This window comes from Ostrea edulis, chromosome 2, assembly GCF_947568905.1.
Source record: "Ostrea edulis chromosome 2, xbOstEdul1.1, whole genome shotgun sequence".
Taxonomy (NCBI): Eukaryota; Metazoa; Mollusca; class Bivalvia; order Ostreida; family Ostreidae; genus Ostrea; species Ostrea edulis.
Window position 1 is genome coordinate 39,817,447 of NC_079165.1, and position 14,781 is coordinate 39,832,227.

The following is a 14,781-nucleotide window of genomic DNA, read 5'->3' on the forward strand; positions in this document are numbered from 1 at the left end:
TATTAATACACAGAAATGGATGTACTCGTCAAAGTTGCGAATGTAGAGTTAACCATGTGGAGGGAAATCTAAAAATTTTGAATTGCAATGTGAATAAGATAATGTTAAACAAATCCAGAAAAGTATTTTACATATATCTGTCAAAATAGTTTCCTTTCTCTTTAAAAAAAAGTCCTTTTTAAAGGAAACGCGAAAACACACCAACACCGCTCTATTAGAAAGAAGCCCACACTGTGGCGTCATTTTGTTTCCGGTAATTGGTTTTGACCTCAGATTATTTTCCAGACATCACGTCTTCACCGCCTCGAAATGTGACGTTATATGTTCCAATCAAATCACTATTTGTGTGGATAAACATAATTGGTGCGTAAACCAAACAAGAGGCCCATGGGCCCATCGCTCACCTGAACCACCTTGACCATGCCGTTGTTCAAGATCACAAGGTCGAACGCCAAAGTATAATAAGGTCATGCTATGAGAATCTATATATACAAAATATGAAAGCCCTACCTTAAATAGCTCAGGAGATAAATAGGTCAGGTTCCTTTTTAAAAGTCAGGTCAAACTCCAAGGTCAAAAGATCAAACGCCATTGTATCACAACGTCTTGCCATAAAGCTTCTGTATGCAAAATATGAAATCCCTGCCTAGAATAGTTCCGGATACTTACAAGTTATATTTTCTTAAAAGTAAGTCACAAAGTTTAAGGTCACAATGTCGAAGGACATGACATGAAATGAACGGTCTTGTCATAACAAATTTATATACATACAATATAAAAGATCTATCTTAAATAGTTCAGGACATATTGAATAGGTCAGATGTTTACTAAAAGTAGGCAAAACGTCCGGGTCAGGTCACAAAATCACACGATTAGATCACATGAAAGGTCTTGCCGTAAAAATGTATATACAAAATATGAAGTCCCTAGCTTGAATAGTTCAAAAGATAGTTTTAGAATTTTTTCTTATATACGTCAGCATATAAAACCTTGATCTCCTATTGTGGCCCCATCATACCCCCGGTAATCATGATTTGAAATTTCTTGAATCTACTCTATGTCAGGAAGCTTTCATGTAAATTTCAACTATTTTGACCCAGTGGTTCTTAAAAAGAAGAATGTTTAAGAATTTCCCAATAAATCTGAATGTAAAACTTTGATCCCTTATTGTGGTCCCATCCTACCCCCGGAACCATGATTTGATGAAACTTGAATGTAGTCTATACCAGGAAGCTGTTTTGTAAATTTCCACTTTTCTGGCTCAGTGGTTCTTGATTTTCCTAAATAGGCGCGTGTAAAACTTTGATCCCCTATTGTTGCCCCATCTACTCCTGGGAGCCATGATTTTCACGAACTTGCATGTACACTATGTCAGGAAGCTCTCATGTAAATTTCCACTTGTCTGGTCCAGTGGTTTTTTGAGAAAAAGATTTTTGAAAGACCTCACCCTATTTTTGCATTTCCGTGGTTATCTGCCTTTTGAAGGGGGCCTGATCCTTCATTTAAACAAACTTAAAATCCCTTTACCCAACGGTATTCCATGTTAAGTTTGGTTGAAATTGGCCCAGTGGTTCCGGAGAAGAAGTTGAAAATGTAAAAAGTTTACGGACAGACAGACGGATGGACGCCGGACAAAAGGTCATCAGAAAAACTCATTTGAGCTTTCAGATCAGGTGAGCTAAAGAGTTGAATCAGTGCGAGATTTTGATAAAATATTCAGATTTCTGAATGGATAATTTGACAAAAGTGAGAGATCTTTTATGATGAAGAAGGTCAATGATGAGGTAGTTTAAGACAGACACCTACCTGGTGCAGGATGGATATGGAAATACCAAGTTGATAGATGCGGACACAGACGATGACCTAAGCAGACAGACAATCGGAGATAGAAAGCATCAAAATAACAAATTTCAAGTTGCAAGCATATCAACGGATTCAACTGGGGGGAAAATACACGAGTGACTTTGAAGTACTAAAAGTGTGGATCGCAGCATTGATAGGAATTGTAGACAGGTAACTGCAGATTGTAAACAGGATTTTCTTCTGTTTAAGAATGATAAATTTGGAAACATAGGAGGGACAATAGTGGTAGCTAGAGGGACGTTAGTAGAGTCTGTCAAATTGACCAAACGCGGAGATTCCTGTGCATATAAAAGCAGCACCGAAAGTCATGGAATGAAGAGAAATAAAATTCCGAATATCTCAGAATGACTAGAGAGAGAGAGAGGGTAAAAATTTTCCGATGAAAGAGCACAAAAGTACATGTATAAGAAGAGCATGAGATATTACATATTTCACTATTGTCAACATTGTTTGGTGACATCCAAAAGAGCCAACTGTATAATTTGGTGAGTGAAAACTAAAACTACATTAGGGAATAATGACAACAAGAGCAATGTCGACAGACGGGCCAAATTCAATCAATATAAAGTATCCGAGAATTCTGTGCAGTTTTGATTGAGAAGAGTATAAAATTGTCTTGATTTTTTGTATCGTAGAAGAGTGTATATACTCGACATAATCAGAGGGTTTGTTAATTTAATTAATTTTTTTTTTATATCAAACTTGACTTTTTTCATCCATGCTTTAATAGCATTAATGACACTCATATATTCTAAAAAATTAATTTTCACTTTTGGATAAATGTTACAGAAAGATTCATAAGTCAAGAACAAACCCTCTTCATCAATAAGGTCATTAAGGTATTTGATTGTGAAACATGGATTTATTAAGAAATGCTTTCCCACCCACAAGAAAGTTAGAATTGTAAAATATTGGAGTATCTGCTGTTACTGTAAATGGATTTTGTTTATGCTGTAGCTCAATCCAAGTATCAAATACATCAACCCAAAATTTGTTTTTCAGCGATGTCTTTATGTTTTTGTATGTATTCTATTCTACATGTAGTAACTTTATTAAGATCTAAATTTGGTATGGAATTATGCAAACCCCTATCTGAAAAAAGGAGTTGTCTCATCCAAAACAATTGCATATAAAGACATATTGCATATAAAAATGGTGAAAAAGATTTGTTTGACACCTGCTGGAACCGCTGGAATGAATTACATGTACCTTTAATACATTAGATAATGACTGAATGCATCTCTCTCTCTCTCTCTCTCTCTCTCTCTCTCAGAAAAGAATATATACATATACCTTTGATAGCTTCTTATAAACATTTTGTAGAAGTTTCTTTGTAGAATGTATGTATATATATACTGTGTGTATGTTTAAAAAAAATAAATATAAGAAAGAAAAAAGTATCCGAGAATTATCCCACCCTGACAAATAAGTTGGGGATTTGGAGGAAAGGATAGATTAAAGCATGGTTCCAAACAGAGAGGTTAATGATACCTAATCAGAGAGACTCCAAATAATGCCACGATCATTTGTTGAATGTTATGGGGAATAACTGCCTTACTAACACACAAATCAGTATATTGATACGCCGATGCAAAATGGTGGAATGTCTAGCGTGCTTGAATTCCCGAGAACACAAGCGTATAATTCCAGAAAATCATCCACAAAACAAAGGAAGCATTTACTCCAAAATACAAGTAAGTTAGTAGTCACCAAATGGCGCATGGTGGTTGTTTTTCAAAGAAATCAAGGCAAGGTACCTTAGTCCTTTATAGATCTGACCGCCCCTTGGAAAGTTGACAGTTAGAAGTTTCATGAGAGAAATACTACTATCACCGATAGATAGATAACATTGGGCACACTAGTTGAAGGGATTGGTTTTTTCCCATTGAGGTGTGATGCTAGAGTTTTGTTGAAAAATCATGGGAGCCGTTAGATGTGTAGGGGCTACAGGAAGGCGCCTGGTGAGGAATGTGAAGTGTCGGACAGAAGACACATGTATTGCAATTAGAGATGAAGGAAGGACAGTAAACATCTAACTGGATCCAGTTGATCGGAGCAGCCCCTGGACATCATCGTAAGACTTATGGATGGAACTAGTAGTTATGGATGGAAATACCTGTTAAAAGATCTACCACCTCATCGATCACATGGTCTCTTTCTTCAAGGTAATTGCACTTTGACATTTACTGATCGCTTTTAATTGGTGTTAATTCTATACAGTTATTAACTTTTGGTTCTGTCTCCTCTTGACTATGAAGTATTGGTTGACCGTAGAGCTCAACCAATACCTGACCAGGTCCATGTAGTCACGAGTAGACTTCATCAAAAGTCAATAACTATTTTATTTTAATCAGGAATGTTACATCAGTTTTCACAAAACCTAAAAACTCTAACAGTACTAAAATATGTTCTAGATATTTACATTTTAGTTGATAGTTATTTGACTATAATTAGTAATGCTTGGTAAAGCCATTAACGGATTGAGTCTGACTTTCTTTGCATACATTCTTTGCAACGCATAATTTGATTAGTCAAGATTATTTGATGTATATCAAATAGTCCACAATTAATTAAGATTGGCCATCCGAATTATTACAGTATAAGAAACAACCTCGTTCGAACTATCTAACCACAAGCCTAACGCGGAACAAGTTAACTTCACTTCAGCAGGAAAATCTCCACGGCTTACATCAGTCAAATTAGTTTTCCAGTTAATTATAACATGCATCAGGCCAGATCATGGCCTTGTAGCCAATTCTATTATTAATCAATAAATATAGTCTGCAAATCTATGGTTAGTCTAGCGGGAAATCCCAAATGCACTGTACTAGTAAACTTTCCTAAGATGATACTCTGAGGTGCATTCCAGGAAAAATCTTTTGGACCAATCAGAGTTCATTAAGATTCCTGACCATTTAAGGTCTGACATTTTTGAAAAGTATATTTTCCATTTTTTCATCTCTTCTCTGTATATGAAGGGTTCTTATAGAATTTCCGAAATAGGTTGGTTGGTTGAAAAGAGATTCCTCAACTTCTTGGTGTACCGTTTTATAAAAAGTAAAAACGTGGATCTTAGTAAACTGTAGCATTTGAACCATTTTTATTGTCTAAATATCTGGTACACTTCAGCGAAATCAAATTTCAAATTCAACGACCTACCAAAGTTGTGGTCTCATGAATGAAACGTGATGTACCTACAATGTATCATACATGTACGTATAAGTCACATGTTAGAAAGTGTACAAATATATCCTAATACGATTTTAGGATCATTTGTTTTAAGAATTCCTATCGGATTGTTGACTCTAATATAGCTGTCCAGTCTTAGATGATAAATCAGCACTTGGGAGCATTTGCAAATGTTACTAACACGAGATGCGTTATCCATTATGCAATTACATGTATAGTTTTACACCTCAAAGGATATATAAGGGGCTGTATCCTTTTCCTTGGAAATTATTACGTCTAAGATGTGAAGAAAACCCCCACTGGTTTGACATTTACCTGACTTAACAGAAAATCAAATCCTTAAATCTCTTTATATGCGTTCAAAGGTGTATGTAAAAGAACAAAAGAAAAATAAATACACAATTGTGGTTCCTTGGGCGAGGAGAGTGGCTGTGTATTCACCTGGAAATAGTCTAGGGTCATTGTCATAGAGCAATGTTTAATTACTGCACCTCTGCATTTTTTACTATTTTTGTTTAGAGAGATATACTGGCATGGTAAGTCTATCAAGTATATATATCATAGTGCAATTCTAGTGCAAATCTATGTAAATTGTAACATTCATTTTAATTGTCTTTAATAAAATCTACAAAACAATTTTTACAAGCATTGTTAACACTTAGATAAACGTATGTTATGTTAAATTAAGGACAGCATAAAAAAGCCACTTTGTCTTTTTAGTAAATTGAATATCTGACTCAAACCAAGTATTAATGTATTTCGTCAGTATAAAGTACACCTTGTAAAGTATTTTGGATAAGTATAAAATCGTGTGCTATCTTAATCAATTTTTCTTTAAATAAAATGTACATCATCATTTCTTGATACCTATTTACTTTATGGGGATGAAATATTTTATTTCATTTTTATTTTAATTCAGCAATGTAATTTTTATCAGGAAACATTTCAAAAAACATAAAATTGCTACAAATGTAACTAGAATGTTAAATGAGACACGCCCAGAAGAACAATACGTTTCTCTTTTTTTTCCGAAAAACATTTTGCAGAAAAAATATAATGAAAAGGGAACCTTGATTTCATGTATAATCTATCTGATTGCAATATTCAGAGCCTTGAATATGTTTTCTCCATTAATTGAATTGAAAGGTAAAAAAAAAATTTGATCAAATACAAGGGAACTGAAATTGTGAATTACAAATGACAAAAAGTCTTAATAATCCCTGCAATACTAATTATAAATTAATATTTAGAGGGTAAACGATCAAATATTCTTAATTGTTGATTTAAAACCCCGTACACTTCAGAGGTTTTTAAAGTCTTTATCAGATTCGAGAACTGATTTTAAATACACGACCAACGATTTCAAAACGCGTCGCTCGGGAACTATAGTATCATTGCTTACGCATGTATATCTCTCAATACAAAATAAAAAAAGGATTTAAAATATGAGAAAGTGACTAGCTAAGTAAGATTTAATTTTCTTATCAGTGAAATATTACGTATTTCTTTGAGACGGACGTCTTCAAGTGCGCATGACTCGTCTATCCCTCTTGCAATATTTAAACTGCACTAAATTACTTTAAAAGAAAATATGGTATTAAGAGCGGTAATTGACAAGTACTAATTGATTAATAAACAATTGTGTGAGAGCACGTGTTTCTTGACGTGTGTAGTTACGTTTGCTTCATAAATCCCGGCCTGGTAGTTTTCTGAGACTAATATGAAATCAATAAAAGTGGTAATAGAATAAAAGGTTTCTTAATTGGATACACCCAAACGAACCCATTACCTCCTTCAAACTTGTTTACGCTAATTTAATGGTTGGTCACTAATTATTTAAAAGGACTAATAAACAATGCATAAAGTCGTTAAGAACTAAAATCAGTTTGTTAATACATGTAGTCCTTTAATAGCTCACGTCTCTCTCTCTCTCTCTCCCTCTCTCAACATTTCGGATTCAATCAGTCAATAATTTCTCACCAAGACATTTAAAAGTATCAATCCAGATGATAAATACATTTCTCATCAGACTGTATGAAGAAATCGTTGCTATGTAAATCTGTGCAAGTGCGGCATGTCACTGTAGATTATTAATTTATTCACTGCAATTTCTAATGGCTACGTTATTTCGTTTATAAAATGCGTCACATGTTTGTTTTTTCACTACTGCTCGAAATGACTATGTTTCGTCTCACCCTGTCGTGCTATCCCTCAGCACGACCAATGCACCCAAAACGTAAACAGAACGAACGACATTCATCGCTTTATCATGCCCAAGTACCTCTTTATCTATCATTCTGTTTTCCCCAAGTCGCTGGCTGTGTTACAAAATTAAGCCATTCCCTCTCAAGAATTGAAACTGCGAGTGCAGATTTTCTTATCTATAGCTACTGCATATGGGGGATTACTGTTTGTATATAAAGTCATTGTATAGGTACTTTGTAAGCGGGTGAGGGGTACTTCACATCAACTTTAATAATCCTGGTAAATGGCAAGTTTATATTTTTACAATGAGATTTATAAGTCCAACTCTTCAAAGCACCACGAGGAATGTCGCACGGTAATCACTATGACGATTTTTCTTTTGCTTCGAAATATTCGTGATAAGAGGACATTTTCTCATTAATATATCGTAATTATATGAACATTTACCGTGCACGCCAATAAATATTTGAAGTATTTCAAAGGTCTTCAATTAAAAAATGGTCAAAATAGCGTGACATGAAAGGTTTTGAGAGATTCTTATACCCACAATAACTGGCCTCATACATAATGGGCCGTGAAACTACCAATCATAATCACAATTCATGTTTCGCGAAAAAATGTAATTAAATGCTCCTGATATTCAACAACTAATGAAAACAAACATTACATGTACACGCATATACATAATTTTGAAATGATCTATAATGCAGAGTTGTCAAACATGCCATTCCAATATGGCTAAAATAATATTTAAGATATTAGCACTTTTTAAATTTTTATTTAACACCAAGTTTAAGTAAACACAGTCACTGAAACGATTTAAGGTGCTCTTTTATGATCGAAAAGCTTTAGACGGAATATTGCGCCAAAACAGAGGATCGAGGCAGGTGAAATCCCAGACGGAATCCATTTCATGTAAACACACAAAGCAGCTAGTCATATTACAATTCCAAAAACACGCGAGACAAAGTTTTCATAACGATCAGATATAGATAAAATAATCGGGGCATTTCATATCAGAACTTTAATTTTCTTTTTTTAAAACTTGCATTGGAAAAGATAGTAAAATTAATTCCTGAATTTAATGTCTATAGAATTTACGGATTATCGCTCAGTGTATTGTGTGCTGTACGATTCTGTTGTTTAATCGAATTGGCTTTTACCAAACTTACGCAAAAATCGATTTTTAAACAAGGGGCTGGTCATAAAGTTTTAAAACTATGTACTTTGCTAGAAGATCATCCCTTTCAAAATCAATTCCAATACATGCAACACGTAGCATTACATCAATGTACCATTCACGAAGGGTCCCAAGGTTTCACTTAAGTCAACATCTGTAGAATCGAATGGGCTTCGATTTACGTAGTCAAATTGACTTTTTAACATTTTAATGAAAATTTTTGGAACAAATCGGGAAGATTTAAAGGACTTTAAATTAAGCAAAATTGAATGTTTTGAGGTAGACAATTTTAATGTACATGTATTTAAAATGGAACCAACATATTGCATATAAAAAGTTTCTTTTAATTGAATACTTTAGAATCTTAATCAAAATTGCTGTATAAAATATCTGAAATCTCTTAAAGGTAATCTTTGAAGTTATCTAACATTCTGTTGTAATGCCTGTATATTTTCCATTGCCTTGAATTAATACAATTTATTACTTGAATTCCAGCCAAGGTTATAAAGAATAAATAATCCGGCGAAAGGGAATAATAGGAAAATGAATAAGACTTCTACACCGCTCAATAAACCAATGCGATACTGTAAGCGTTGCAGTGTGTGTGAATGCGCCAAGTCCCGTTCTCGAAGACCCGAGATCTTAAAAGATTCAGTCGATTTGCCGAACACAGTGAGAGCGCACTTATCGGGAAAAGCTGGGAATGTAGTTAAATGCCCCGTGTGCTTTACAAATATAATTGTAGAAACCAGAGGTCCAGCAATACACTACAAGAGAGCGAATCCTGATATGGATGAATATGTTTTTCCTCGGCTGAGTTTCACATCGGATAATGGTTACGTCAGTATCTGCCACTCCTGTGATACGGGTGAAGCTGAGGTGAAATGCATCGAGTGTAACCAAAAACTTTGTTTTGACTGTGTACGCTCGCATTTTCGCGCCAAAGCAACCAAACGTCATCACATTACAGGTATCGTAGACCCAGACTCAACACCAACGCGATCGAGATCTCCCTCACCGGTACGATTAAACTCAAGGACTCGCACCCCGTCCCCAACCAGGAATGGACGTGTTAGATCGAAATCGCCCATCCGAAATGGCAGAACGATGTCGCCCTCTCCTATTAGAAACGGACGCAGCAGAACACCTTCGCCGACGCGAAATGTAAATTTGAATGCCAGAAGAAGCTTATCGCCTAAAAGGCACGATAGCACAAGAAGTGCCTCTCCCAAAAGGAGTACAAACAGCGATGTGCCTTTTGGGACTTACTTCACGGATTCTGGAGTGGAGGATTCGCTTTCCCCAATATCGCCCTTTGAAAGTTATTCGTTCACGCCGAACCATCAAGTTACTTTCAACACCAGATTATCCCAACTGTCAATGGAAGATGCTTACCAAAGAGGGAATTCTCCCCGCCCGAATGAAAGAAAACAGTTCGATTACAAACCGGTGACGAGTTCCTTCAGCACATGGAAAAACGACTTCAACCAGATAACTATGTTTGAGCTGCCAAGCTACGTACTGGCGATGTGCGCCGGCTCCCGAGATCAGTGCTGGATAGCGGAGGCTAAGTCGTCTGCTATTCATTTATACAACGTCGACGGCAAGCACGTGAAAAGCGTAGAAATTTATAACGAAGTTCGGGATATGGTCGTGAACAAGGCAACCGATGAGCTGTTTGTATCCTGTTTCCCCAGCAAGCACATTAAAGTAGTAAACTCCGTTGGAGAAGTTGAAGTGTTCGCTACGTCTTCTCTTCATACCGCCGGAACTAGCGTCAACAGCCATGGTGACATCATTGTGTGCGCAGTTGAGGATATGCGTCGCCGCTACAAACCAGAGCACAAAAACTGCCTGCAAGTGTACAGCAAAGAGGGCCGTCTGAAGCGCGAAATAGAACGCGATGTCAACGGAGATAAAATCTTTGCATATCCCGAGTACATCGATGTCAACATAAATGGAGACATGATCGTCTCCGACATTGAAAGAGAACACGTTGTCATTCTCAACAGCGAAGGAAAGGTCAAATTGGTCTACAAAGGTCCTCCAAAAGGCACCCTGGACAAACCATTTGACCCGCGTGACGTCAAATGTGACAAGGATGGAAACATTGTCGTTTGCGACATCAACAACAACTCGCTTCATCTTCTGGACATTAATGGTGTCTTTATTCGTCTCCTACTCTCAGAGGAAAATGGCCTCTACTGGCCCGATGTCGTTTCAATTGACAACCGGGGGCATATCTGGGTGCGGGAACTATGGCAACACACCGTGAAGATCTTTCAGAATGTGTGATAAATTTGCTGACTGTGATATGTTGGAGGATTATCCAATAGCCATTGTGTATTTTGCAATAAGGTCAAAGTGATTATCGGAGATTATCGTATCGAGAGGATTAGTTATGATTTGCAGTATTATTTATTTATTATGAATTCATGTAATGTTTTCTTGCCGTTTGATCATCGCATACTTTTACTTTAACTTTCTTAAAGTATTCTACCACTTTGTAAATGGAATTGAACATAGAAGAAAAATAATCAAGCCCATTGTAAAGGTGCTAAAAAATTTCCGTGCACATTTCAAAATATTAGTCTTCTAGATTTACCATCACTCACTTCTTTTCGTCGATAAATTATAGAAAGGTTATAAGTAATCCCTATGCTGTCCAGGATGTTTTAAGGCTTACCAGGCGACGTGGCAAGATTTGCTTTTGGATAACATAGGGACAATCCCTGAAGAAATGAAATACGAACCCCATATAATAAAACTGATCATCCTGTTCAAAATCATTGTCCTCAAACGTGTACGATTTTCTTTTCAATTATTTATTCAACATTCTATTTTCGCCACGACAATTACTTGTTTTCAGCACACATTCAAAATACGTTATGGATGACAAAAAGATATGAAAACCCTTTTAGTGAAATTGTTGGGGAGCATACAAGGGTTTTGTATAATTGAAAATTAAAAGCTTTTATATATACTTGTTAAACCTTGCCTTTTAATTTTGTTATCTACACGATTATATCGAATTCATGTGTCAAAATTAAGTGCCACGTACACACATGTAGGTACCGTTATCAATTATACCAGCATAAATAAATCGTGGTTGGCATATCCTTAATATGTGAAATTCAATGATAAATTCAAAGCATACTTAGTATAATTTATATCCTTTCGGAGCGTACCTTGATATCAGTTTTGGCAATGATATATAGTTTAAAATGAGACAACATACTCAGAAAATATATTGATACAAGATTGAATGTTATGTCAGATTTCATTTTTCATCAATGTCGATGATGATGTATTCATTTCCATAAAAAAACCCAAAAGCAAATTAATATAGTAGGTTTTAAAGGTGCTAAATTTTCATTTATTGAATAGGATTTAAATGCGGTATTATGTCGTATTTAGAACAGGTGGATAGGTTATCGCGAATGTTTGAAAGGTAGAAATAACTAACGATAAATGGAGAGGTGGCTGTTTGAATTCCATTATTTGTCCTGTTGGTCGTGCCTGTTTGATTTCTTGTGTGGGGTTTCTTAACTCTTGTTTAACTGCCAACTGCTCAGAACAACATTAAATTAATAAAATCGCCGCCAGTAGAAATCCTGTTACGTATCTTTTATACCCCTAAGTTTTGGCAAGATTTCGTCTTCTTTTTTGACAGTTGAAGAATTTCTTATACCTATAGTTAAGTAATTCCTGCCAATGTTTTTGTCAAGGGATCCTTCTCAACGACAATTTAACCTGCAGTATTACAGATTTTTCTTTCATATAATTACCTTAATTTTGTCAGAGAGGTTGGTGGTCATGATTGAATTAATGAATAGAGTCGTGTTACAAATTGTTATTATTAATTGCTGAAATACTTAAAATTTCATGTAGGATTCCTGCACATTTTATATACCTAGATATACATCCTGTTTCACATTTTTTGCAGCCTGACAGAATTGTAGAATTGTTACAAGCATTCATCTATTTGTAGGCTCATCTTGTTTTACGTTGCAATGTATTCCTGTTTTGTATAGCTTATTTATACATATTTATTATCATATCTGTACACTGTTTGTTATTTCATTCTGTTATTGTCTGGTCATAAAGGGGTTAAAGTTCACATAATTGTTTCCTTTCTTTGTCCATGAGATTAAACTTAACAGTGTAGTCTGCACTGTAGTCCTTTACACTTTGATTAAATATGCATACAAAGCACAGGGGTCATCGACAGCCAAAAACTTATAAATTTCTTTGTGCCCAGATGCATGCCTGAGAATTATTAACTGGAAATATTTAATTATTGTCATAATACACACAATCGTATGTATATGATTACAGGGGTCAGTTCGAGGTATTTTTCTCTGTGAATGCGTAATATGTATACACATGTATAATACGTTACATATGACAAATCATTACTTGTCAAAGTATGTATATATACATGTAATATTGGGCTAAATGATTATAGCACCAAACGTTGTACTTCAGTTACGTTATACTTCGAAATTAAAGACCTTCCGTTTCCAGATGAAAATAAATGGTATGGGTATACTGTAAATCACTTATTTCGCGAGATTTTATTTCCGTGATCTTATCAACGAGACATACAATCGGTCATTCAGTACGTTTACCCTCCTTAATCATTCTAGAATATTGCACATTACAAAGTGTAAACGAGTTTAGGAATTCATCTACTTCTACTAGTAAGCATTTATTTCTTATTCTATCGCTTATGTGACGGACAGTGGATGATCAGATAAACCCGATCATGTTTGTATAATGTGTGTCCACCTCTGACGGTATTAATCGGCTACTAATTAAACAGCCTCCTCCGATCACAGCTGAAAAAGGCACGTATATCTCCTGAGGGTTTCTAGATCTTCCTGTACTGGATAGCATTCTCTTTTTCATAACATCGTAAATGTGTTCTAGCAAATCTATGTCTGGCGTAGTTGCAGGCCATGGAATATTAAGCATGGAGGTCATTGGTGACGAAAGTGGTCTATGTCAACAGCAATATTTTGGGGTCGCGTGGATCGTATTGCACTTCTAGAACCTGCAAGAAATTTATGACATGGAGGAGATCACACTACGACCAATTTCTCTGAACGTTGGATAATCTTTCTCGATCAACTCATAAACATAACTGTTATTATTTGCCGCCTCGGGTATCTCAAAATGCCCTCTGAATACAGTGTAGACTTTATAGCATCCGGTTATACATGTATTACATGTGTATTTACCCAATAGCAATCGACTGGTACCAGTATTCGATGGCATTTGAACATTTTGAATACCTAAAAGCTTAAATACAGTTTCAATATGATCAGCTATTAGAATACATATGCATTTCAATTTGAATTTTAAAAGATTATCATCCATTCCACGGTACATGTAATGGTAAAGTGAGAAACGTCATTCAAACGTTATGAACGTTCAACGAACCCGATGAAATTTCATTGAATATTGTTTAGAAGCCACAGTTTTCCGGATATTAAATAATATATGACAGAGAAAAATGATTCCATTGTTTTATATAAAATCAATCGCTCAAAATGTATAGATTAAGGTAGTACTCTACATCGTCATAATGGCTGACTTCCTTTAAAAACATGGAAGACAAAATCGATATCAGCAATATTTGACTTCCTTTTCCATTTAAATACCTAGCTGAGTAGCTCAGTAGGTTAGAATACTTTTAAAAGAGAAAAAAAAAAAAGAATACCGACTGCTGAACTGTAGGTCGCAGGTTCGAATCCAGCAGGGGTTTTAAATTTTTTTCAGATTACCTTCTACTAAAACTGTATTTTTTGACAAAATAAAGTAAATTTGAAAATTGTCAAATTCAAAATATTTTTGTACATATCCTACACTTTTCATCTACATCAAATTTCTCTGGTGTAGCATACCTCCTTAAGAATGCTGTTTTTAGACACGACTGTACCATGGGAATGTATGGCCTCTGGCCACAATTTTTTAAAATGAATTTGGCTAATATATATTCTTGACAAAATACATGCATTTGTAGGGTTTTCAATATTGAAAGGCGGTATGGATTGTTACCTTCATACCCTTAATAATTTGAGATTAGTGAAAATAACCTGCACTAGAGACGTGCCTGATAGCACTCCAGAGGTCAAATACATATGTATAAGGTCATGAAAGAAAAAAAATCATTATTGGTTTTTGATAGTTCACCACTGCAGAATCTTCAGAGGACACATCGTTTTCAAAAATATGTAAATTTCGTTGAATTCTTGCAAATAATTAAAGTAATACCGATCGAAGCTCGGGCGGACAGAAGGACGTACGCCCGCGAAGCAAGGCTCTAAGCGTAACACGAA

The 14,781-nt window shown here is 35.4% G+C and overlaps 1 protein-coding gene across 2 annotated transcripts; it reads left to right on the plus strand.

The window, feature by feature from the left end:
• The first annotated feature begins 5,550 nt into the window (after positions 1-5,550).
• LOC125679393 (uncharacterized) lies at positions 5,551-12,557 on the plus strand. 2 transcript variants are annotated; one of them, XM_056153972.1, is made up of 2 exons: positions 5,551-5,588; positions 8,933-12,557. In XM_056153972.1, the coding sequence occupies exon 2, from the start codon at positions 8,981-8,983 to the stop codon at positions 10,730-10,732; it is 1,752 nt and encodes a 583-aa protein (XP_056009947.1). In that variant the 5' UTR covers positions 5,551-5,588; positions 8,933-8,980; the 3' UTR covers positions 10,733-12,557. The 2 variants fall into 2 exon arrangements, with proteins under 2 accessions (XP_056009947.1, XP_048774550.2); XM_048918593.2 differs by lacking the exon at positions 5,551-5,588 and adding an exon at positions 7,503-7,536.
• Positions 12,558-14,781: the final 2,224 nt, after the last annotated feature.

Coding starts and splice junctions, on each gene's coding strand:
- LOC125679393 (XM_056153972.1), top strand. CDS start 8,981: ATGAATAAGACTTCTACACCGCTCAATAAACCAATGCGATACTGTAAG.